This window comes from Polypterus senegalus, chromosome 10 (assembly GCF_016835505.1).
Source record: "Polypterus senegalus isolate Bchr_013 chromosome 10, ASM1683550v1, whole genome shotgun sequence".
Classification (NCBI taxonomy): domain Eukaryota; kingdom Metazoa; phylum Chordata; class Cladistia; order Polypteriformes; family Polypteridae; genus Polypterus; species Polypterus senegalus.
The window spans coordinates 32235700-32260152 of NC_053163.1; the positions used below are offsets into that span (position 1 = coordinate 32235700).

General features: G+C 37.2%; 1 protein-coding gene across 1 annotated transcript in view; it reads left to right on the top strand.

The window, feature by feature from the left end:
* The window catches only part of triobpb (TRIO and F-actin binding protein b), a 51760-nt gene that overhangs the window by 22153 nt on the left and 5154 nt on the right, over positions 1 to 24453 (top strand). The window contains exons 2-8 of the mRNA XM_039765643.1: positions 8765 to 8821; positions 9629 to 9697; positions 10312 to 10401; positions 10616 to 10725; positions 13647 to 14187; positions 14933 to 15179; positions 17981 to 18098. Of these exons, the coding sequence (XP_039621577.1) occupies positions 8765 to 8821; positions 9629 to 9697; positions 10312 to 10401; positions 10616 to 10725; positions 13647 to 14187; positions 14933 to 15179; positions 17981 to 18098 (1232 nt within the window). The remainder of the gene's footprint in view (positions 1 to 8764; positions 8822 to 9628; positions 9698 to 10311; positions 10402 to 10615; positions 10726 to 13646; positions 14188 to 14932; positions 15180 to 17980; positions 18099 to 24453) is intronic.

The following is a 24453-nucleotide window of genomic DNA, read 5'->3' on the forward strand; positions in this document are numbered from 1 at the left end:
CAGAAAGGGCTGGGTGGATAACTGTTAGCATGCCTTTTCCAAAATGATGTCTGAAATTGTCATGATCATGATGAAAGTAACTTAAAATGAAAAGTGGCAAGTTAGGGGAATAGTTGGCAAAAACTAACAATAATACAAACAGGATTCCAAAAAAGTTGGGACACTAAACAAAAATTGTGAATAAAAACTGAATGCAATGATGTGGAGATGGCAAATGTCAATATTTTATTTGTAATAGAACGTAGATGACAGATCAAATGTTTAATCCGAGTAAATGTATCATTTTAAAGGAAAAATATGTTGATTCAAAATTTCACGGTGTCAACAAATCCCAAAAAAGTTGGGACAAGTAGCAATAAGAGGCTGAAAAAAGTAAATTTGAGCATAACGAAGAGCTGGAAGACCAATAAACACTAATTAGGTCAATTGGCAACATGATTGGATATAAAAAGAGCTTCTCAGAGTGGCAGTGTCTCTCAGAAGCCAAGATGGGTAGAGGATCACCAATTCCCACAATGTTGCGCAGAAAGATAGTGGAGCAATATCAGAAAGGTGTTACCCAGCGAAAAATTGCAAAGACTTTGCATCTATCATCATCAACTGTGCATAACATCATCCAAAGATTCAGAGAATCTGGAACAATCTCTGTGCGTAAGGGTCAAGGCCGTAAAACCATACTGGATGCCCGTGATCTCCGGGCCCTTAAACGATACTGCACCACAAACAGGAATGCTACTGTAAAGGAAATCACAGGATGGGCTCAGGAATACTTCCAGAAACCATTGTCAGTGAACACAATCCACCGTGCCATCCGCCGTTGCCAGCTGAAACTCTACAGTGCAAAGAAGAAGCCATTTCTAAGCAAGATCCACAAGCTCAGGCATTTCAACTGGACCAGGGATCATTTAAAATGGAGTGTGGCAAAATGGAAGACTGTTCTGTGGTCAGACGAGTCACATTCAAGTTCTTTTGGAAATCTGGGACGCCATGTCATCCGGACCAAAGAGGACAAGGACAACCCAAGTTGTTATCAACGCTCAGTTCAGAAGCCTGCATCTCTGATGGTATGGGGTTGCATGAGTGCGTGTGGCATGGGCAGCTTGCATGTCTGGAAAGGCACCATCAATGCAGAAAAATATATTCAGGTTCTAGAACAACATATGCTCCCATCCAGACGTCATCTCTTTCAGGGAAGACCCTGCATTTTTCAACAAGATAATGCCAGACCACATTCTGCATCAATCACAACATCATGGCTGCATAGGAGAAGGATCCGGGTACTGAAATGGCCAGTCTGCAGTCCAGATCTTTCACCTATAGAGAACATTTGGCGCATCATAAAGAGGAAGGTGCGACAAAGAAGGCCCAAGACGATTGAACAGTTAGATGCCTGTATTAGACAAGAATGGGAGAGCATTCCTATTTCTAAACTTGAGAAACTGGTCTCCTCGGTCCCCAGACGTCTGTTGAGTGTTGCAAGAAGAAGAGGAGATGCCACACAGTGGTGAAAATGGCCTTGTCCCAACTTTTTGGGATTTGTTGACACCATGAAATTATGAATCAACATATTTTTCCCTTAAAATGATACATTTTCTCAGTTTAAACTTTTGTTTCGTGATTTATGTTCTATTCTGAATAAAATATTAGAAGTTGGCACCTCCACATCATTGCATTCAGTTTTTATTCACGATTTGTATAGTGTCCCAACTTTTTTGGAATCCGGTTTGTAATTTCACATCACAATAACAAATCTTCTAAATTCATAGGCCAGAGCCCATCCTAGCTACACTGGACACCAAAAGGCACTTTTCCACTGCATAGTACGGCAGAGCACGGTTCAGTACAGTTCACCTTGGTTCGGCTCAGTTCGGCTCGGTTTGTGCTTTCGACTGCAGTTTAGTACCGCTTTAGAGTGGGCGGGATTATTCACGTGTCGTTATAGTTGCGCCGCCTCTACTGCCGTGACACCTTGGAACTTTTAACAACACGCAGACAACGACAACACTTTAGCTCGACGACGCGCAAGGGTAAGCATCTAAAAAAAGCACATCACTAGCTAACTTTTATCACTGTTGCAAAGCATAAAATGAATTTAACTGCCAGTGTAACATTAAAATGCTGATTCTGTATATTACAGATCTTCCACATTTTGCAAAAAAGTCGCCGCAACAGACCATCTGTTTGGACATTTAACCGTGTCTCAGAGTGGTGGGATGTGATTGTTCCCGGTTTTACAAACGCTCAGTGGCTGGAGAACTTTCGAATGTCTGAAGAAAAATTCATCCACTTATGTAACAAACTGCGTCCAGCGATGGAGAGACGGGACACAAACTTCCGCGTGTGTGTACCTTTAAAGAAAAGAATAGCCAATGACGCAGTAATGACGATTTTCTCCGGCGAATCAGTGACCAGCAGAGTTTACACGTCACGTTTTGGTAATGGTTCGGCGCTTGGAACCTCGGCTGAGGTGGTACTAAAAAAAGGACCAGGTACCAGGTACTGTTCCCAGTGGAAAACCCCCCAAAAGTGAGCTGAACTGAACCGTGTCGTGCCGTACTATGCAGTGGAAAAGCGCCAAAAGTCCTTTGTAGGACCAACTTGTGCACACACCCATTCACACTCCTACTCACACAGGGCAATCTGCAATTCTTGATTAACTCAACACACGTCTTGGAATTTTCTTTTAATTATATAATCAGATCCAGTAGTTTGTTTCATTGTTCGTTTGAGAATAGCTAATTTTTTTTTTTTTTTGCTTTTTAGTTAAATGGAAAATTTAATGAAGGTAAAAAGACAAAGAATACTAATAAAACATGTTTCTTTTTTTATGCTGAGTTCTTGAATTTCTAAAACGCCACAGTAACAATTAAGTTTTAGACATGCTGCTGCGGTACTTTTCTTATTCAAATAACAATTTTACTTTGCATTGTCCCCTTAATTGGTTTTTGTAGGTGTTTAACAATACATTTAACACTAATTATTATGATCTAGGCAAATGTGACCTTTCTTTGCAATATGACCCTTGGCACCTCCCTCCATTTTTAACTGTTGATTCTGAATTACATCCCTATTGCAACAGATAATGAGTGTTTGAGTGGCAGTGTTATAAAAGTGTTCAAGATATAAGTGAGCAGCAAGGTTTTAAATTATTTCAGTGTATCTGTTCATTTTTAATTATCCTTTCAACTTTGTCCAGTTTTTGAATGGTGAAGAGACCATCCGATCCAGTAGTTCATGTTAACCTGAAATACATGTCTGTTTGCACTTAAGTAAGGAACTTAAGTTGATCTTGATCTGTTGCCAGTCTAAACAAAATTCAACAACAAATGGCATATTTTTACAATGATAACATTTGCTTTCATTATTTTAGGCGTACCTCACTTCACCTTTGGCAATCATTTAGTAATTTGACTCCACATAGTTTGTCTTGTTCATTCCATAGAAGAAGAAAATGTCAGGGTATTTTATTCATTCGAAGTTGTTAGACAGTGTGGAGTCTTTGACAGTTGTGACCATTCCTGCACATTTATGTGAAGAGCTTGAGCTTCTATATTGTCGTCTTTTCTGTTCTTGCCTTAACTCCTTCAGGGCTGATGTCGACTTTTGTCAAAAGGAGGAGTTGGTGATGGTAATTAACTGTAAACTGTGACAAAACTAACTGTTATGTTTTAGTTGGACTCTTGTTGTCTGAAGGAACGCTAGCGTCATTGGTTTGACCGAGATTTCTTGCGCTCGCATGAGTAGCAAAAATGGGACTGACATCTGGTGAGAGATCAAAGCGAATGCGTAAAGCAAAATACTCCGCAGATGACATTCTGCCTATTATCTCTGAACTGGACTATGACTTTTCAGACTCTGATTTTTATACAAGTGATCGAAAAAACGAATGTGAGGTTCTAGCTTCAGCTAATTGATCCCCAGCTAATCGTGGTACTGACAGTGTTCACCAGATAGAACTGCCACTTAACAATGATAAGAGGTAGAAACCACATTGCAATGCACTGCGACCGTAATCGCTGCTTCTGCTGCCCCAGTCACGTGAAGACAGCCTGGCAGCAAACCTGCTGCACATTTTTGGCAAACTGGCAGCCACAGCATGCAGCAACAGATATTTTATATTGATTTCTGTGAGAAACCATTGCTTTTTAGAAACTGTTTTTTTGGAAAAAAGAGTTAATGTTTCTTTCATTTTCCAAATTGCAATGTCCTAAACACATTAAGTGTTGTTTTTGTACTAGTCTCCAGTTACTAAGATTGATTTTTTTTTTGCCTGTGATACAGTATATATGACATAGTGAATAGATATAATTTATAATGTATATAATATATATAATATGAATAGAAACTAATTCATTTGCTTCTAAAATAATTTGGAGTGTTTAAATGACTTTTGGCCTATCACAGAAGTCAAGTTTCTTTTGCATTTCTTAGGAGAGATAGGATTTATGGATTTTGGGAAGGAAGCCTACAGAAGTTTAGCAGTTATTTATTAAATCTTTTTTTTTTGTGGAGCATTTTATCTTGATTTCTGGGTATAAATGACTGATGTATGCATGGTGTGTGCTATATTAAAGCTGAATTTAACAAAAAGAGAGATGACATTTTCTGTATTTTGCCTAATTTACTTTGTCAAGAAGCCAAAGTTTTTTTTTTAACTCACCACAGAAATGTTTCTGGTATATTTAACATTTTTGCTCTTTCGATGGTTTTTTATCCATTCCTTTCAGCTCCCAGAGCTTGGAAAACACAAATGATTGTGGAACATGAGAAATGTCAATTTCCAAAAGAAAAAACTAATGAAAGAATGTAAAACCGTGGGATTTGTAGCCAAAGGGAGAGTTAGCCGATTCTACTCCTGGAGCGAGAAAGAAAAGCAAAACAAATGCCTTTCATGAACATTCCTATCATAGCTGATATTGTTTCTCCAGCTGATATATTTATTTATTTTTCTTTTAACTATGAGAGGAGTTAAGAACTCTCTTTTTTTTTACTCCTTGATGACTGCATTTCACAGTGTTGTTTTTTTGAGCATCTGCAATATTATTATATGGATATGGTAGTAATTTGCTGGAACTTCTGTTACATGACATTGAAGTTTGCTGACGATGGGCCTGATCTCAGAACGGCTGTATACAGAGAGAATGTCTGGTTGGCTGACCAGTTGGTGAGCCTAAAGAACCTGGAGGTGAATATAAAGAAAACCAGTTGACATGGTTTTGGATTCAAGACACCCACCTTACCCCCGTAACCCTGGTTATAAAATGATTTGTCATTTAGAAGGCAAGGAATTGTATGAAGACCTGCACACCCCATAACTTCTGTCCTGAAAATATAATTTATTAATACGTTATAATTTATTAGTACCACACTGTAACACTAATATATTAATACAAATTTATAAAAATGTAATTTATTAATACAACTTCCTTTACTTGAGTCAAATGTAACAAGAGGTATCTGCACAGCAGTAACTAACAGCATTAAAATACTTGTGTATTCATCAAGTAATTGCCCGTTTAGCATTAAATAAAGTATTGGCATTCATGCGTAATAAAATACAGTGTGGGACTTGAATTGTGTTGTCGATTTTATAATCTTGAATTTCAGCATAGGGTTTATAAAAATGTACAGTATATCATCATGGACTACCTGATGTATCTTAAGTGTGCATTTCAAATTTATTCTCTTGACATTTTCCCTCCAGTAGCTGAACAACACTGCTTAAAATCGATACTAAAAATTTCAAACATTATTATATCTGTACTGCTGAATTAATAAATTCCAAGACAGTTCTAGATATTTTATGTGAACTCTTTAAAATGTTTTTTATAACAACATGCTTTTAAAATCTTGTTATGTCAGAGAATCCTTCTAGGCTTGTAACATTTGCTATTGTAAAGTTTATAAGATTTTTATTTGCCACATTAGCTGGCTAAAAAACTTATGGAAAAGAATTATATAAAGGATGTCCAATTGATTCAGTTTTCAAATGTCATAGAATGTAGTCCTTTTAATTTTCAATAACTATGCCTCTTTTTTTTTTTTATTTAACATTTGCCCAAGCTTTAGTTTCCTGTGGAATCAAACTTGATAGTTTTACACAAATCCATTGTTTCAGAATTCCTGTAAAACATCCTTTGTTGTGCTGTTTTCAAAGTATCCTCTGTGAGTGACTAGACTTTGTTATTGCTCAGCCTATGTACGAATCCAGAATTAGAATAGTAACAGGACCTGCAGTGTAACTGGTATGATATATGAGCTTTCACTGTGTTCATCTCATTGTGAGGGGTATTCTCATGAAGATTAGTTTTACTTCCAAAATTCAAAATGAATAAGAGAAATTCTGCATTTGCATATTCATATTTAGCAATGGATTATGCTGTATTTCCCCTCTTGCTAACTGGTATTATCACAGTGCTTTGAAGCACTAAATAAGTATCATTTTGGTATTAATAAATGGAACAGTGTTGACAACCCAAATAGTGAATTTGTCAGAAATTTGCATTTATTTTTATTTTTTACTACTGTTTCTGGAGGGTCCAACATTTTCACTCTATTCAATTTCTTAAATAGCAGCCAGTTTTTAATATTACTTTTGACATGTAAGTTATTTCTATGGCTTGTTAGTGTTAACATTCCACCATATCAGACTGTTAATTTCCTTTTTTTGTGAGAGCACGTTCAGAATGTTTTGTTGACCACAACAGGTCAATATTTCTCAGATCTTTACTTTTTCTTTCAAATATTTTATTGAAGCAGATATTGAATGAAGGGCACATACCATATTGTAACTTAGCAGGTCATCTGTTAGCTTTCTTTGAATCTCATTATTGTTTGGCTGCTGCAAAAGTAAAAAAGCAGTGATGTTTCTATATCCTAAAAATCTGCTAAATTAATTTTAATGCAAAAGATGTCTGTTCCATTAGCCACAATATTTAGTTAATAATTAAGAAAGTTGCTGGAACACAAATCTACTGCCCACCAGGATTTGAGTTTGACACCCCATCATGGAAACCCCATCTCCTAGCACAAAATGGTGTCATGCAGTGATATGCATTTTATAATGGGTAGTTTTTTGATTTTTGTGGTAGAAAAGGAATCTGTCACAGACATTCACAGATAGGACTGTCTCTCTGTACTATTTTTTACTTATTATTAAATCACTAATAGTTCTTGGTCTTCATGAATTACAGGATTTGATACAGGAAAAAGTGGCTGCCAATATGCCATACAACAAAGCAGAAATATATGCTCATTTTTTCTCTCTGGCACAGTGTTGTTTAAGATGAAAGGTAGCGTCCCTTGACTATATTCAAACAAGTCTATAGTTAATTAGCAGAAAAATGTATGTTGTGAAATTTTCTTGGCAACCAGTTTCTTATTTATTTGGGTATTTTAAAAAAGATTAACAGCAATTTTTTTTCTCCCAATTTGAAAGTGAAGTTGGTGCTGGCGTAAAACATTTTATAATGCAGTCATCAGAAGCATCCTTCCTTCTTCTGTAATGGTTTGGTTTGACAGTGCTTCTGTCCCTACGTAAACTACAGATAGCTCCTTAGACAGAGTCCTGTGTCTGAAGGGTTTGCTTACATCTTGAGTTAAGAAATGAGTAGACAGGGAAATTATTGAGCACACTCATCAAGGGGCCATTTCTTGTAGTTTTTAGATAGATAGATAGACACTTTATTAATCCCCAAGGGGACATTCATTTACATTTAAATATTACAATTCATCAAAAAGAAGAACCTTTTTTATTTTTATTTTAGTACCTTTGCTACAATAGCCACACTGTAGGGAACAGGTGAGTCAAAATATAACGACTTAACAATGTTTGACTTCCCCATTCAAAACTTCAGTTGTACAACAGTTTTATACATTACGTATTTACTATGTAATGTGTTCACTATAAGTTGTGATGTTGGGTCATACAATGTGTATTTACTGTGTTACTACTACATGTTGTAGTGATATTGTACATGGTTTCATCCATTTTAAGTTACTCTTGTTAAGTTTTGGATGCAATGCTTTGCTCTCTACCTCAAAGTTTCAGGAGACTGGATTTGAATCCTGGCCTAAACACTATGTGGAGTTTGTACATTCTCTGTGTCTCTGCATTGCTTTTCAATCCATATTTCCAATGTGCATTTTAATTGTAATTGGAAAGACTACACTGGCCTGGTGTGCATAAATTTACATGTTGTACAGTGGATTTGACTTCAGCCTCTGTAACCCAACAATGAGTTGTGTGTCAGAAAATGTGTTGTTTGGCGACAAAATATACCTGTACAGCTGTAACAGAAAGGCAGATTCTTAGCAACAGTGTTACTTGACAATATGGTTTCATTATTGAATAGTTTTCTGTGTGTATCAGGTTTATTTAATATAGTCATACCATTGAATTATATTTTGTCCTTTTCCTGAAAAACCTGATATGATGTAACCTCCAATAATCAGCCATTGCTAAGCTAGCAGAAGGTTAATTAGTAGGCAATTCCTATAAATGTTTTAAGTCTTTTAAGTGAAATGGCAGGGCTGGCAAATGTGTAACAGTAAGGAGTGTATTCAGTATAAGGTTTCAGCGGAAGCAACCAATCAATAAAGAACCCTGCAGTGGAATTGGAGCTGAAGGTGCCCCTGGAACATTATAGTTGCACAAACGCTTGTGTGTTTGAAGCTGTACTGATCATTTATAAACAAACTGACTAACTTACTGTCATATTTCTTCATTTGTTTGAACAGCCTGTATGTTTATATCTTTTCACAGCCTGATCTCCTGAACTTCAAAAAGGGATGGATGTCCAAGCTAGACGAGAATGGAGAGGTAGGACTGTACACTTGTTTATTTGTAAGAGGGATTGCTGCTTACCTCCTTGTGACAACAAATGTATCACTGTCACAAAATTAAAATGACTGGTTCATGATATCCACTGGAACGGTTTGCACTTTGAACCTTTTTAATTGGACAAACCTTTTGTAAACAAATAAATCGGCCATTCCTGTACAGAGTTAGTAAAAAGCTGATAACATTGTGCATTTTCTTTCATTCAGATCTTGGGAGATAGAATTTATTTAGGATAGGTTTTGTCAACCTTTCTTGAAAGCTTTTGGATTGAAATTGCCTGTTAGGCATAGAACAGCACATAGTTGTCAGTTTTATGTGCTAAACTAGAGTATGTGAAACCTTGCTTTGTGTGTCTCTTGATAACATTTAAAATTACCAGAGGCCAAGTGCAAGACCAACTAATATAGAGGCTAAGGAACTACATTTAAAGCCACCAAGGTGCCCTCTAATACAAACGAGAGAAATCAGTGCTGAATGGCTTCACAGAGTGTCCTGCTGCAAACTTGTTGCAACAATGCGCTGATGACTGGGCACTGTTGGCACTGTAGCTTGACTGTAAAGAGGAGTGAGTGTTGTTCCATGAAGCCGTGAGTAGAATTGGGTAGAAACGGAGCAGAAAGCAAATTCATCAGTATCATGTTGTACCTTCTATGTATCAAATTGCAAAGCATCATTTCCCATCTGGTGATTGTGGAAAGGTGTCCAGGTTTTACAGTGCTTGACTTCACTACTTTCTTCCAGTGTTTTTCTCTTGTTATCCCTGTCTTTACTGTCAATTCTTCACAGTGGAAGAAACACTGGTTTGTACTCACTGATGCTGGACTTCGATACTACAGGGATTCAAATGCTGAGGAGGTATGTTGAATTTTTTGCCATTGAACATATCCTGATTAGCATTTTAATTTTACTAATTTTTTTTTCTATGTGCTTTTATTGGGGTATGTGGATTTTCAGTTGTTAGGTTCAAATTAGTTTGCCTTAATGTGCCCTGCTTTACTACCACACACATACTGGTCTGAGTGTCTGCTGTCCAATGCTGATTAAACTGGGTACCTTTTAAAATTAAGTGGACTACATAAGGAAACCTTGCAGTGTATGAGAAGTTATATCATTTATTGTAGTTACAAAGCAGCTCACAACATTACATAGAAGACATTTTTTTCATTTACACAATCTAATCAGCATCGTTCACTGTAGGATTTGTCGGTGGCTGGAACTAATCCTGGTAGTATGGCGGGTATAGCAGGCTGGGCATTATCTGTTTTAGTATTTTAATAGTTTTAACTATTGGCACATGGTACTGATCAGCTGGTACTCTAAAGGCATGTATGAATTTACAGGGTAAAAGAAGGGGTAGCAGTTAAATACCAATTTTTATACATGGCCTGACTGTAAAAATGATGCTTGAGACAAAAAAAGCTAGTGAAAACATTTATTTTACAACCATTTTCTGCTCAACCTTCTTTCAGGTTGATGACCTGGATGGAGAAATTGATTTACATTCCTGTGTGGACGTCTCTGAATTCCAAGTCCAGAAGAACTATGGGTTTCAGATACAGGTGAAAACCGAGTAAAGCTGCAGTGATTTTTATATTATTTGTACTTTCTTCTTTGTGATTGGAGATGTATTAATTCTGTGTGGATGAGCAAAATAAGAAGAATTAGTTTGATTTACAGTATATGCTGTATTGCCAAAATACAGTGGGTTTTAATTAGACTCATGTTATTTTGTGTACCAAAAAGTTTTCTGTTGTACTCTGCTTCATTATCCAGACCAAAGAAAGGGTATACACACTATCAGCCATGACATCTGGCATCAGAAGGAACTGGATTGAGGTGTTAAGGAAGAGCATCCGGCCTACATGTGCTCCAGATGTCACCAAGTAAGTTTCCAACAAACATCCAAAATACATTTGTGATATTTTTTTTTAGTCTTTAAAAGTGAATAGTGCTGACCTGTTAACTAGTCTGTGTGTAGGTCCCATTCATAATGTTTTGCAAGTATTTAAGGGGTTTGTCTCTACCTTGGCTTGACTGTTACTTCAGTTAGCGAAGCTAACGAGTTAGTAGAGGTTTATATTTGACAACTGTGTAAGCCTGTGCTGTAAAAAGCCTGGGGTCCTAGAAACTATTAAAATCATTAGGAAAAAAAAAAGAAACGTAGAGTTGTCAGGCAATTGAAAGGAACTACTCTGGGCATCTCTCTCCTAGGAGGATTCATTTTGCTGACATGCTTACATCGCTTGTGCATTAGCGGCGGGAGGAAAAGTAAAAGGGATACGGTTTTGTCAATGTTAGCGGTTAAGCGACTTTGTCTTTCTTCTGAGGTTTCTTTTTGCTGACGTGCTGGCCCCGCTTGTGTTATTAGCGGTGGGCGGAAAAGTAAAAGGGGTATGGTTTTGTCGATGCTGGTGGCAAAGTGACTTTGTCTTTCTTCTGAGGTTTTGTTTTGCCGAGGTGCTCAACCCAGTTTTGTTATTAGTGGCTAAGCGAGTTTTCTGTTTCGTTGGAGTCGGAGCCCTTACCCCGACTCCACCTCTCACGTCCGGGCCAGACACACACACACACACACACACTTCCACGCGTAGATGTTTATATATAAGATAATTATTGGCTAAGGCATTGGACTAAACCACAAAGGCCCCAGTTCAGTCTTTAACCCCAGCTCGCACTGCAGCACTGAACAAGCCACTTTAGGGGTGGATTGGGAGGTCATTTATCTTTTTATTAATGTTGGTGGTGCAGAATAAGACTGAGATTTTTATTTAAGCCAATGGTTTAATTGTATGTTGTATTTTAAACAGTATGATTTCTTTATTTAAACAAACACTGCAAAATTTTATTGAAACAAATTACTTCACTGTCACAGTAGCCTATAGAACATGATGAAATTATTACATACTTTTTTCTCTATTTAGTGGAATTCATTTTAAGACAAACTGCAAATTTATAAATTAAACACTTAACTGCAAATAGTAGGATATAAATAACAAATAAGTAAAAGGCTACAAGTTGTAACTGCTGGTAAATATGAATAATAGATATTTTGCCACTGATGTGGAAGGTGTGCCTCAAGATAAGAGAAGCACAGGGCATCAACTGAGCAAAGGCATTGGCACGATTGTGTTTTAAGTGTTTCTGCAAATTGCTTGTCATTAACAATTTAACTTCCTTTTTGAAGCAGTGCTGACAAATAGCTTAATTTGAATGTTCTGCCTCCCCTTTATCATTTGGTGTGAAAAGGAAATGTGTAATACTTTGCAGTATGTACTCAGCTATGCAACCACATTACCCATAAAACCTGGTTTATGGTGTCACTGTATGGTTAATTCAAGTTCAATATTCAGTAAATGTGCACAAATCAACACTAATCTCTGTGATTTTTGGTTGTGATGATAAATATTAACTTGAGCTAATCTATAGAAAATACTATAAAATGAGTTAATACTGCAGAAGTTATTTTAGCTTTGAAATAATATCCATCTTTTCTCTCACTCCTTCTCATTGTTCTTGATTACATTTTGTCAATGGAGCTGTGACCGCTCAGATTCAATGTTCAAAATAGAAAAGTTTGGCTGTCCAAAATTGGAAAAATACCACTGGTGGGTGAGATTTTATACTTAAAAATGGGCAAGTCACTGTGCTGAGATGGTTGACCATCTACCAGTACAGATGCCAAACTCCGTATGATGAATACCAAGCTTGTAAGTAACCTTGGATAAAGGCGTCAGCCAAGTAGGCAAAAATAATAATACTGCTTTTGTTTTGATTTATACTTCTGCCAAATTATTTGCTTACTTTAATCATTTTTAAAATGCTTTGCATTTTGTTTTGTGTTATTTATTTACTTATTTGTTATCTTTAATGAAATTCCAGCTGGCGTCTTTGTTTTAAACATTTTGGTCTTCCTTCAAGACTATGTTTTCAAAGAAAGTAGAGGGGGATCCTAAGCACTATTAACTATTTCATGAGACTTTTCTCCCCTCAACTCTTTTTGTTAGAGTTCTGTTTTCCCCATTTATTCTTGACACTTCTTATTTTTTTTTTTTTTTAATTAAAGTTGTTTGCTGTGAAATCCATTTTATTATGTTTAAATAATACACTTTATAAAATGTCTGCCTAGGTTTTACTTTAATATTTCTCACATTAATCAAGATGTATAATTTAGATTCTAGTAGATGAATTCCTTTAGAATGCGGAGGCCTACTAAACTAGCAAAGATGTACTTACCAGCTCAGTGCTTTATTTCTAAACCTTTAATACATGTAATAAACCTTTTGTCATAATGCAGTCAAGGGAATGTCATTAGACCATTAAAAACATAGTATTTCCTTACTGAGAAGAGTGTATATTAGCCGCAAAGCAGGCAGGTGCATGTTAAAGTGTTAGGCCTTTCATACGCCTTTAAATAAATGTCTTACACCAGAGGTGTTGTTTGTACATGTCATTAAAAATGTAGGGCACAGACTTTACAGGGAGCATATGCATTACTGTTTTTCATGTTACTTCCTCATCTCTGTTGTGTTTTACCACAGCAGTCTACAGTGGTAATGAAAACAGCACTAACTCTGTGACTTTAAACTAGACCCATAGTATTAAAAAGATCACAGAAATATTTAAAAACTTTGCAGTTCCTGACTCAGTGTCATTTACCAAGGTATTGGTATATTTCTTGTACAGATGTCACATATCCAGCTAATAAGTTGGTATAGTATTAAGATATTTTAATTATCTTGCACATCTTAAAGTTTTGCCTTGTATAGTAGTATCCATTGTTGTAAAAGGTTATTGTTTTCTTGTACAGGTTGGCTGACGTCAGTAATAAAGAGAACTCCTTCACTCGTGAATTCCCTACACGTCGAGGTTCCTCCAGGTCAGAACTGGTATCAGATAAGTCAGACGTTACAGTAGTGTCTCAACATTTTGATTATGTGGAGCTGGCTCCTTTGAAGACCCCAGACCTCACGTCATCTGAGAATCGACAGGCCCTTAAAGGAGAAGAGATGGAAAGAGATCAAGCACAGAGAATTATGGACAGGCGACGCTGGTTTGAAACCCCCAGTGGGGGTTCAGTACCAAGTAGAACTACAGGTCATTTGGACATGCGAGAGATTTCAGGAAATGGGCCACCTAAAAAAGTTGTGAGTTTTTCAGGATTGAGAGGAATGAGCTCTGAGGAAAATGTCCCCTCCACCCCTGAACAGAGAAAAAGATTAGAAGAGGAAATTGAAAAACGCTGGCTTGAGTTTGAGAGGCTACCACTGAGAGAAACGAGGCAGGTGCCACTTATTCCTGCTGGGACGAATCGGTTTAGCAGTCAGGTCAACGAAACTTTGGAGAAGGAGGTTTGTTGCACAAAAAGCTATACATTAAATACAACTACTGGGTGTGGCTTTATTTGATATCTATAGGTCCTTTGGGCATCATGTTTCTGCACCAGTCTTACAGTTGGATGCAGAAGGTTTAGCAGTCCTGGTCAAATTTCACATTTCACTGTATTGCTAAATTACAAGAAGCCAGTACAACCTGTGCAAGGTACAAACATAAAATGGCAAAATTATGAATGTTTTAGTGTACAGTTGCTGCTATTTGTCAGTTTTTTTAAATAGATTGAAAAAGTGAATGTGGCATGTGCCAGAGTTTGAGCACTGTGTCTGTTGGTTCTTTCCTCATTCTCTCCTCTTGCCACTTACAAATAGACTCGTAAGTGACCACTAGATATTTCTGCTCTTACACTAATTTCTTTCAGTTCTTTTTGACAAAGCTCATCTAGTTTAAAAGTATTTCTAAGTCATTTTGCATGCGTTACATATTAACATATCCCCATAGTTCTTCTGTAATAAATTCAAATCAGCTTTAAGTTCCATGGTTACGTTTGCACCCTGCAGAGGTTGTGATAACATTTTTCATTTAGAGATTTAGTGAAACATGCAGACTTCTGCATATACTGTACATGTTGACATGAAGAAAATCTAAAAATCAGCATGCCAACGTTATTATACAAAAACAAGATTTAAAATTTTTGGCTTACAATTTTTAGATACTTATTATTTCTGTTCCTACTTATATATTTATTTATTTTGTGCTCAGTTGGCCTCACTTAGACAGCAACTGGATCGGACCAAGCAAGAGCTTGAAACAGCGCAGCGCAGCTCAATAGGACATGTTCCTCAAGGGTATATCTCTCAGGTGGCCTGTGAGCGTAGCTTAGAAACCATGGAACAAGCTCATGCCCAAGCCTTACAAGAGATCCAGCGGTGTCATCAGCGTGAAATTCAGCGGCTAGAACGAGAGAAAGATGTGCTTCTAGCGGAGGAGACATCTGCAACAGCAGCAGGTAACATGTTAGCCTGTAAGCATAAACTACCGTGGCTTAACACAAGGGAAGCATTTGTGCCAGCACTGAGTGTCATATTTTTTGTACAAGGAAAGTGGGAAAAAAAAACGTGTCCAGAGGCAGGAAGAGAGGAGGAAGGTAAAGAGAGTGGAACTGAGGGTAGGAACTTTGAATGTTGGCAGTATGACTGGTAAGGGGAGAGAGTTAGCAGATATGATGGAGAGAAGGAAGGTTGATATGTTGTTTGTGCAAGAGACTAAATGGAAGGAGAGTAAGGCCACGTGGATCAGAGGTGGATTCAAACTGTTCTATCATGCTGTGGATGGGAGGAGAAATGGGGTAGGAGTTATTCTGAAGGAACAGTATGTCAAGAGTGTTTTGGAGGTGAAAAGTGTGTCAGACAGAGTAATGATTATGAAGCTGGAAATTGGAGGTGTGATGAGGAATGTTGTTAGTGCATATGCCCCACAAGTTGGGTGTGCAATGGATGAGAAAGAAGATTTTTGGAGCGAGTTGGATGAAGTGATGAACAGTGCACCTAAGGGACAGAAAGTGGTGATTGGAGAAGATTTCAATGGACATGTTGGTGAAGGGAACAGAGGAGACGAGGAGGTGATGGGTAGGTATGGTGTCAAGGAGAGGAATGAAGAAAGTCAGAGGATAGATTTTGCCAAAAGGATGGACATGGCTGTGATGAATACGTATTTTAAGAAGAGGGAGGAACATAGGGTGACATACAAGAGTGGAGGAAGATGCACGCAGGTAGATTGCATCCAATGCAGAAGAGTCAATCTGAAGGAGATTGAAGACTGCAAAGTGGTGGGAAGAGAAGGTGTAGTTAAGCAGCATAGGATGGTGGTCTGTAGGATGATGTTGGAGATCAAGAAGAGGAAGAGAGTGAGGGCAGAGCCAAGGATCAAATGGTGGAAGTTGAAAAAGGAAGACTGCAAGGTTGAGTTTAGGGAGAAGGTGAGACAGGCACTGGGTGGTAGTGAAGAGTTACCAGACCGTTGGGAAACTACAGCAGATGTAGTTAGGGTAAAAACAAGAAGGGTGCTTGGCATGACATCTGGACAGAGGAAAAGGAAACCTCATGGTGGAATGGGAAAGTACGGGAGAGTATACAAAGAAGTGGGATAGTCGGAGAGATGCAGAAAGTAGACAAGAGTACAAGGAGATAAGGCCCAAGGTGAAGAGAGAGGTGGCGAAGGCTAAAGAAAAGGCGTATGATGATTTGTATGAGGGGCTGGACACTAAGGAGGGAGAAAAGGACCTGAACCGACTGACTAGAGAGACCGAGCTGGGAAAGATGTGCAGCAGGTTAGGGTAATAAAGGATAAAGATGGAAATGTTCTCACAAGCGAGGAGAGTGTGTTGAGCAGATGGAAAGAGTACTTTGAGAGGCTTATGAATGAAGAGAACGAGAGCGAGAAGAGGTTGGATGATGTGGAGATAGCGAATGAGGATGTGCAACGGATTACCAAGGAGGAAGTAAGGACAGCTATGAAGAGGATGAAGAATGGAAAAGCCGTTGGTCCAGATGACATAGCTGTGGAAGCATGGAGGTGTTTAGGAGAGATGGCGGTTTTTAACCAGATTGTTTAATGGAATCTTGTAAAGTGGCAGAATGAGTGAGGAGTGGTGAAGAAGTGTACTGGTGCCGATATTTAAGAATAAGGGGGATGTGCAGGACTGTAGTAACTACAGGGGGGTAAAATTGATGAGCCACAGCATGAAGTTATGGGAAAGAGTAGTGGAAGCTAGGTTAAGAAGTGAGGTGATGATTAATGGACTATGATGTTTGCTGGCGACATTGTGATCTGTAGCGATAGTAGGGAGCAGTTTGAGGAGAGCCTGCAGAGGTGGAGATATGCTCTAGAGAGGAGAGGAATGAAGGTCAGTAGGAACAAGACAGAATACATGTGTATAAATGAGAGGGAGGTCAGTGGAATGGTGAGGATGCAGGGAGTAGAGTTGGCAAAGGTGGATGAGTTTGAATACTTGGGATCAACAGTACAGAGTAATGGGGATTGTGGAAGAGAGGTGAAGAAGAGAGTGCAGGCAGGGTGGAATGGGTGGAGAAAAGTGTCAGGAGTGATTTGTGACAGATGGATATCAGCAAGAGTGAAAGGGAAGGTCTACAGGATGGTAGTGAGACCAGCTATGTTATATGGGTTGGAGACAGTGGCACTAACCAGAAAGCAGGAGACAGGGCTGGAGGTGGCAGAGTTAAAGATGCTAAGATTAGTATTGGGTGTGACAAGGATGGATAGGATTAAAGATGAGTACATTAGAGGGTTGGCTCAAGTTGGACGGTTAGGAGACACAGTCAGAGAGGCTATATTGCATTGGTTTGGACATGTGCAGAGGAGAGATGCTGAGTATATTGGGAGAAGGATGCTAAGGATATAGCTGCCAGGGAAGAGAAAAAGAGGAAGGCCTAAGTGAAGGTTTATGGATATGGTAAGAGAGGACATGCAGGTGATTGGTGTAACAGAACAAGTTGCAGAGGACAGAAAGATATTGAAGAAGATGATCCACTGTGGCGACCCCCTAACTGGAGCAGCCACAAGAAGAAGAAGTAATCTGCTGTCAAAATTGCTTTACTGCTTATTATTTGTACACCTAGCGATGTATGCATCATTGGTGTTTATCACTCCTTGTGTGTTTTTATGTGGCAATAGCTTCATCTATTTTTAATATTTTTTACTAGATATGAATAGTTACTGCAAACACTGTCTTTAGTGTATATTTCTGCTTGCATTTATAATTTTAACTGTTTTAGTCTTTATTTTGTGTAGCAATGGAGGCACTAAAGAAAGCTCACAGAGAAGAGCTAGCAAGGGAGACGGAAAAGATGCATCGACTTCAGAGTGGTGGGGCCTCAGCCGAATTGCAGTCTCTGCGCAGGCAGTATCAGTGAGTACAGCCAAGGTGTCTTAAGTTTATTCACTTTTTTATTAAGTATTTTTTGAGTTAGAATAATTTTATAACATGAAAAGCTATAAGCTTTGTTTACACAACTGGATGTGTGTGAACCTGCATATATTTCATGGTCCTTGAGAAGCGGCATGATATGAAGACAAGTGTTTTTGCCATCAAGTTATTTTTCTGTTTACAACATGTAAGCAGATGAAGATTAATGTTTTCTTAGATGGATTCAGCACTGGAGTACATCTAATCTTCTTTGGGATTACCTGCATCTAATTTATAAAGAGTCTGTCATTTGACCTCATTATCGTATTACAAATGCTGTCAGGTAAAAGAGCTGGACGATGGGATCAATGCATACTCGAACTGTAATTTAATATGAGTGTTAAAATACCAGTGTAGTCAGATGTTACATTTTACAATACTGTTGTTAAGCTGGCCGAAGGCTGAAAAACACGCCATACCACAAAATGCATTCTGCATAACTTTGAAATATTTTTAATTGTTTAATTTCTTAAGCAGGCATTGTTTTAGGGAATCTTGTTTATGAATACCAATTTAACTACCATAGAATCATGAGTATGTCAGTTCATTAGCCTTCCACATTATGTTAAATCTGAGGTTTTTAACTGAAGTCTTTACTAAACTTTTGTATTGTCTGAATTTTTTTTTGATCTGCACCACTTCAAACTAGAGGTTAGAAAAAACTAAGAAGTCATAATGGAAAAAAATGAAAGAAATAGTAGTCACTTTACTGAATGCTTACTTGGCCCCAGGCTTTTTGTTTTAACCAGCTTTATTTTTGTTTAATTTAGGTTATGGTAGCAGCACCCTTATTTTAATACTATCACACTTTAAGCATAAATTATCAAGGCTTGTGAAGAAATGGCCACGTGGGTGTAATTTGTTTAAGAGGATTGTTTGTCTTTACACTCCACGTAATTGCATAAGAGCTCAAAAATTCATGACCCCAAGATAACCAGCAGGCCTTTATGTACAAAGCCAGGTGCTGATGCAAAGGATTTATTTGTAAAATGTCACCAGAATATTTTTGGGGAAAAAAAGTAAAAGTCAATTTGGTCCTTAAAAAATAACTTCAAAAAATACACTGTACACAAAATAAAAGTGGAATGAGATATTTTTTCAGCATGATAAACTGTTGTGTTGTTTCCAAAAACATTTGAAATTTCTACCATGGTTACAAGTGTAAATTGAAACCTTGTAACATGTGTTGAGATGTGGTACATGCACAAATTGCTGACAGGAAGAGGTGCACGTTGACTCTCGTTTGGCAATGTTATCTGTAGTGACAGATTTTGTGAATCAAGATGGAAATGTAACGCTCATTGCAAATTATCCGCTAACAACAGTGGTAACTTGGAGTAGATACTGTCATCGAATAAGGGTTAACTCATTTTAACTTTTTGTCCCCTTTCACATTTAACGTTTAAACATACTATGAGTTGAGACAGCCATGTTTTTTTCCAGTGTGAAATCTTCTCTGAGTCAAAACTAAATTAAAAATTTTCTTTAGATGAAGCACAGAACTGTCGATTACTGACATAAGCAATGGTTTAAATTTTTTTCCAGCTCCTCAACTGAAACATTTTGTACTACATTGAAAACCCAGGCACATTTGTAGCAAAATCAACTACTCGTCGTGTTTAGTTGTGATTAATTGTCACATCATTTGGTAACACATCAAGTAGTAGTTCTCCAGCATTAATGCTTAATAAAAATCTGGGTGAAAATGTACTACTGATTTCCACTTCTTAAAAATGCCTTTTATGCCGAGCCATCATGGGGTAGGAATACAGCAACTGGTCAGCCCCACTGCCTCAAAGGCATTCCTGTGCTCTTTAACCTGGCTCACGTTCTAATTTAGTGGCTCAGCTAATTTGAAGTGAAGTAATACAAGTCATTTCACACACAGCTCACCTGCAGTACGAGGCAGTCATGATGTAGTTTTGCATCTGTCATGACATCCTGCTGTCACCTTGGTAAATCTCAGTTCAGTACAGTGGGCTGTAAGTTTGCAGATACAGATAATTTTTGAAAGTACAAAGTGCTTCTTTATATGACGTGAAGATGTCTGTTTGGTTGGAATGAATTTTGGTGAGTATATATTAGTGGGCTTTTAAACGTTTTGAATAGAAGTGTTCGTAAAGAGGTGAATTTCTGCATATGAACAGTTGATTCTGTGCGACGTTTCGATTATTTGTTTATCATAATTAGCTTTGAGTATAGTAGTTATAAAAGACAAGAAGAAAGCTGCAAAAGTGCCTGCACAACCTTTAACGTTCTCATTCAGCATTTTGACTCCATAGTACATGTCTTTTACTCTAGTTATACTGTAGGAATTGTTTAAAAATGAATACTATTTTTGTTGAATTCTTTGGAAACTATTTTAGATTTCTGAATTCTTTCCCAGATAATGTGACCAACATCGAAACAGCCCGTGTTTCCTATTGGTTTCAAAATGGACTGTACGATGAGCATTGCAAGTCATTATGTTTCGATAATTTGAATTATTATAGCATGTATTATTTTTATTGTTTCATTGTCACCTTTGAAATGTCTCAAGTGCAACTGTTGGAATATTTTAGAAATTTATATTCTCTGCATGAATTCTATTTTGGCATTATTTTCAAGTCCATATGGAAACATGAAAAGCCAACTCAAATATCAAGTGTGAATAAGGAGATCAAAACCAAACCTCCCTAACAAAGAGGAGTTTGATATCTGCTTACAGGCAATATCTCCTGCTTGAGTTTAATGTTTTGGACCATTTTGCACTTTTGTGCATTCCCTTAAATTTTCTGAGATTGCAAAATGGTGATGTAAAGTGTTTTCAAAATGCATTTTTAGCCATTTTTGAAATGTCTTAAGTTTATTAGTGGATACTTAAAGGGTAGGTGTCTGTAAATTTGGTGTGAAATATTATTATGATGTGCAGATTCAACTCAGATGAATGTAATTCAGCTAATTCAAATATTGCATTATTTGATGTGATCATTGTTTTGTAATGAAAGTAAAAGGAAAGAATATGTTAGGAAATTTTGGACTTCAGTATTGGAGCTGTGTGTTTATTGGGAAGTGGAGCAGCTGCAAAAAAAAATTGAGAGGAGACCAGTGCAAAGTGCAAGAAGTATTTCCATAAGGAGAAGGGGTTTAGCTCTTTGCTTTTCTGCCTTGTGATGTGACTGCAGCTGTTTTGTCAGATGTGAGTGAAGGTCCTTTCCTGCATGAGAAACCTTGTACAAGTCCATGTTTTTACAGCATTTGGAATCCTTTGATAACATGTTTTTGTAGAGAAGCGGGGCTACCAGTCAGCCTTTCATTCTCATTTCAGTTCATTGGATTGCACTTCCTGTTTTCAGTGATGAATGTTTATTTACCAAGACCCCAGACAAGTTTTACTAAGAAAACTTTAAGTAACTTTAAGTATTTCTATTTGGATATTTGAAGATGGTATTTAAAGTTTAATCAAACACTTAGCATAAAGATAATTTGGACAAAAAACTGATGCTTTTCAAGCTGCTGTTTTTGTGGCAGGATATTGTGAACTGATCAGCAGTTTCAGAGACCTAAATACATCATATCCACACACACTGAGCTTCTGTAGAGCTTTGAAACCACTCTCGCCAGTGTGGAGGAGTTTGTTTGCATTGTTTGTCAATAAATAGGCAAGCTGAAACCTTCAGTAATTTTGGTGCATTGTTTAAAAAGTGCCATTAACATACATGGCTAACACTTGTTTTAGTAAAGAAAAGTAACACATTAATATTCAGCATGCTAAATTAAAAATATTTAGGCAAAACCGTGCTCTGTAGATGCTACTTCTCTGTGTGGCTGTTACTGTACTGACTGAGCATCACGTTCAGACTGTCCTGCTGCAGGCTGTGCTAACAATCCCAGTGGAGCTGGCTGTTCAGACTCTCTGCAGAAATTAAATAAAAAAGTCCACCATTTATTCTAACAACTGTTAATAAGGTCTAACTATGAGGTTTAAATATTCTTCATTCCAATAAAATAAGGAGCGAGAGAATAATTTGCCAATAGATTACTAAACAAACAGTGAGATCATGCTTAACAGGCTATTTTGTAAGCCTGTAGACAGTCTAGTATTTTACAGGTGACTGAGAAATGTTGAATAAGATAATGAGCAATGCAAAGTTAAGGGCTAAATTGACCCTTTGCCCATTTTCACTTATTGTCTGGTATCCTCCATGATAGACCTACAAAAAAATAAATTAAATAAATATTTGGAAAGCATGCATACCCCAAAGCTATAGCACTAAAGGCCACTGGTAGGCTTTTTAACTTAACTTCTTTTAATGGAGTATTCTTCAGACAGATTGTTCAGAGAATGACAACTATAAGAAATGTCTAACGTAGAAATGAGGTACTAGGCCCAGCTGTCTAAAGAACATTGGCTTATTTTGCATGAAATTTGGTTCTCATTAAACTTTCCTCCAAGAAGCAACTCTCATATTTTTAAACCACAAATTTCACATATGCATCTAGGGCTTCTGTGAAATTTTAGTTTAATCCAAAGCTTTGAGCTTTTAAAGTCTAACATTTTTAAATATAGAAATTGAAACAGCTAAACTGTACTGAACACATGGATTACGTGTTATGTTTATATAATATTACCACAACAGATTTGCCTATAAAGCTTACTAAATTGTGAAAACTATAAACTTCAGTGGTAATTCCTTGTGTTTGTTTTGGTAAATTCATATCATATGGTGTATGTGTAAAAATGCAGAAAACCATATGCTGACAACATCAACTTTTTTTCTTTTATATTACATTTAACCCATTCAAAATACCACTTGGAAACAACAAAGACCTCAAAACCTGTTAATATTTTACAAGAAAATGGACACAACTGTGATATGTGACCAGTTAAACTGGCTTGTACCTGTAGGCAGCAACCACAGAACAAATACTGACAAGGACTGAGAGTAGTAATATTTGTGAGATCTAGGGGTGTAGCAGCAACGTATGGTTCCTGTAGCATATCTAGCCATTAACCTTTTTGAACCTATTTTTCCTTATCAAGATCATGTGGCACAAAGCAAAAAACAACCTTGGATAAAAGGATGGCAGCCCAGTGTAGAGCAACATCATGAACAAATATGTACACAAGACTTACTTATAATTACAATTCTGACTGTATTTGAGATTTAGGAGAAAACCAAGAAGTAAATGTTTTGAGGGTTAAAAAATGTGAACTTCACAAAGACATTGGCCAACTCAAGAATCTACCAGTTTGTCCTGCAGCTTGTCCTGTAAATATTAGTAGTAGTAATAGTAATATTGTGACATATAGAAAGAAATTTTTACTTGCATGGAGACCAACTTGCCGTTGGTGGGACAATCTGCAGTTCCATGATGTGCAGTGCAGAACTTCAATTTATTTAACAGAAAACATAAATTGGCTTTCCTGGTGGATTCCTTATTCCAGTTTCTATTTTTTTGTTACCTTAAATCCTGTGAATAGCAAATGTATTGTGCTATATATTGTCCTTTACTGTTACAAAGATCTTGTATATTAATGCAATATGTTTTTTTTTTGTGTTAGGAGTGGGAATTGGCAGGAATAAAACAGTATTATTCTGATTCTTGAATCTTGATCTAGTAGTATTTCGATCTTCTTTTACATTGCCCCCCATAGTGTTTGGGACAAAGACATAATTCAGACCTGATTAAAGTGCAGATTTTACTTTAAGGGTACTAGGGGTCTCTGCCCCTTTTCTTTCTGCTCACCAACCCAATATTGTTTCTTTCTCTCTAATAAATCGACTTTTTCGAAGGTTTGTCCCTGTGATTTATTAATTTTCATAGTAAAAGCTGTTCTAACGGGAAACTGTAAACGTTTTAATAAGAATGGCATATCAAGATCTCCTTTGGTGTCTAATGATCCGCGGAAGATGTACTACATTGCCTTTCTTGTCGCTTGTTAAAATTTTACATTTCAGAATTGTTCGACCAATTTTGAATATAATTAATCTTGTCCTATTGCATAGCCTGTCACTCATACATAAATTACACAATAACATTATGATACATCCTTCTTTCATCAGTAATTCAGCCGGTGGAAGACCAGACGGTGTTAACGGTTGTAGATATTTTATGGGATATTGTTAGTTAATGTTTTCATTTTCTGCACCATCACCACCAACTGTTCCAGCATAGTCTATTGATACACATTTAACCAATTTGCTGTATAACTGATCAACAATTTTCATGTTAATTCATTTCTCAGTGCTAGGATTGCCCACGTACTCATTTCTTCTGTTGATAACCTTTTGGGATGAAATTCTTCAATAAGATT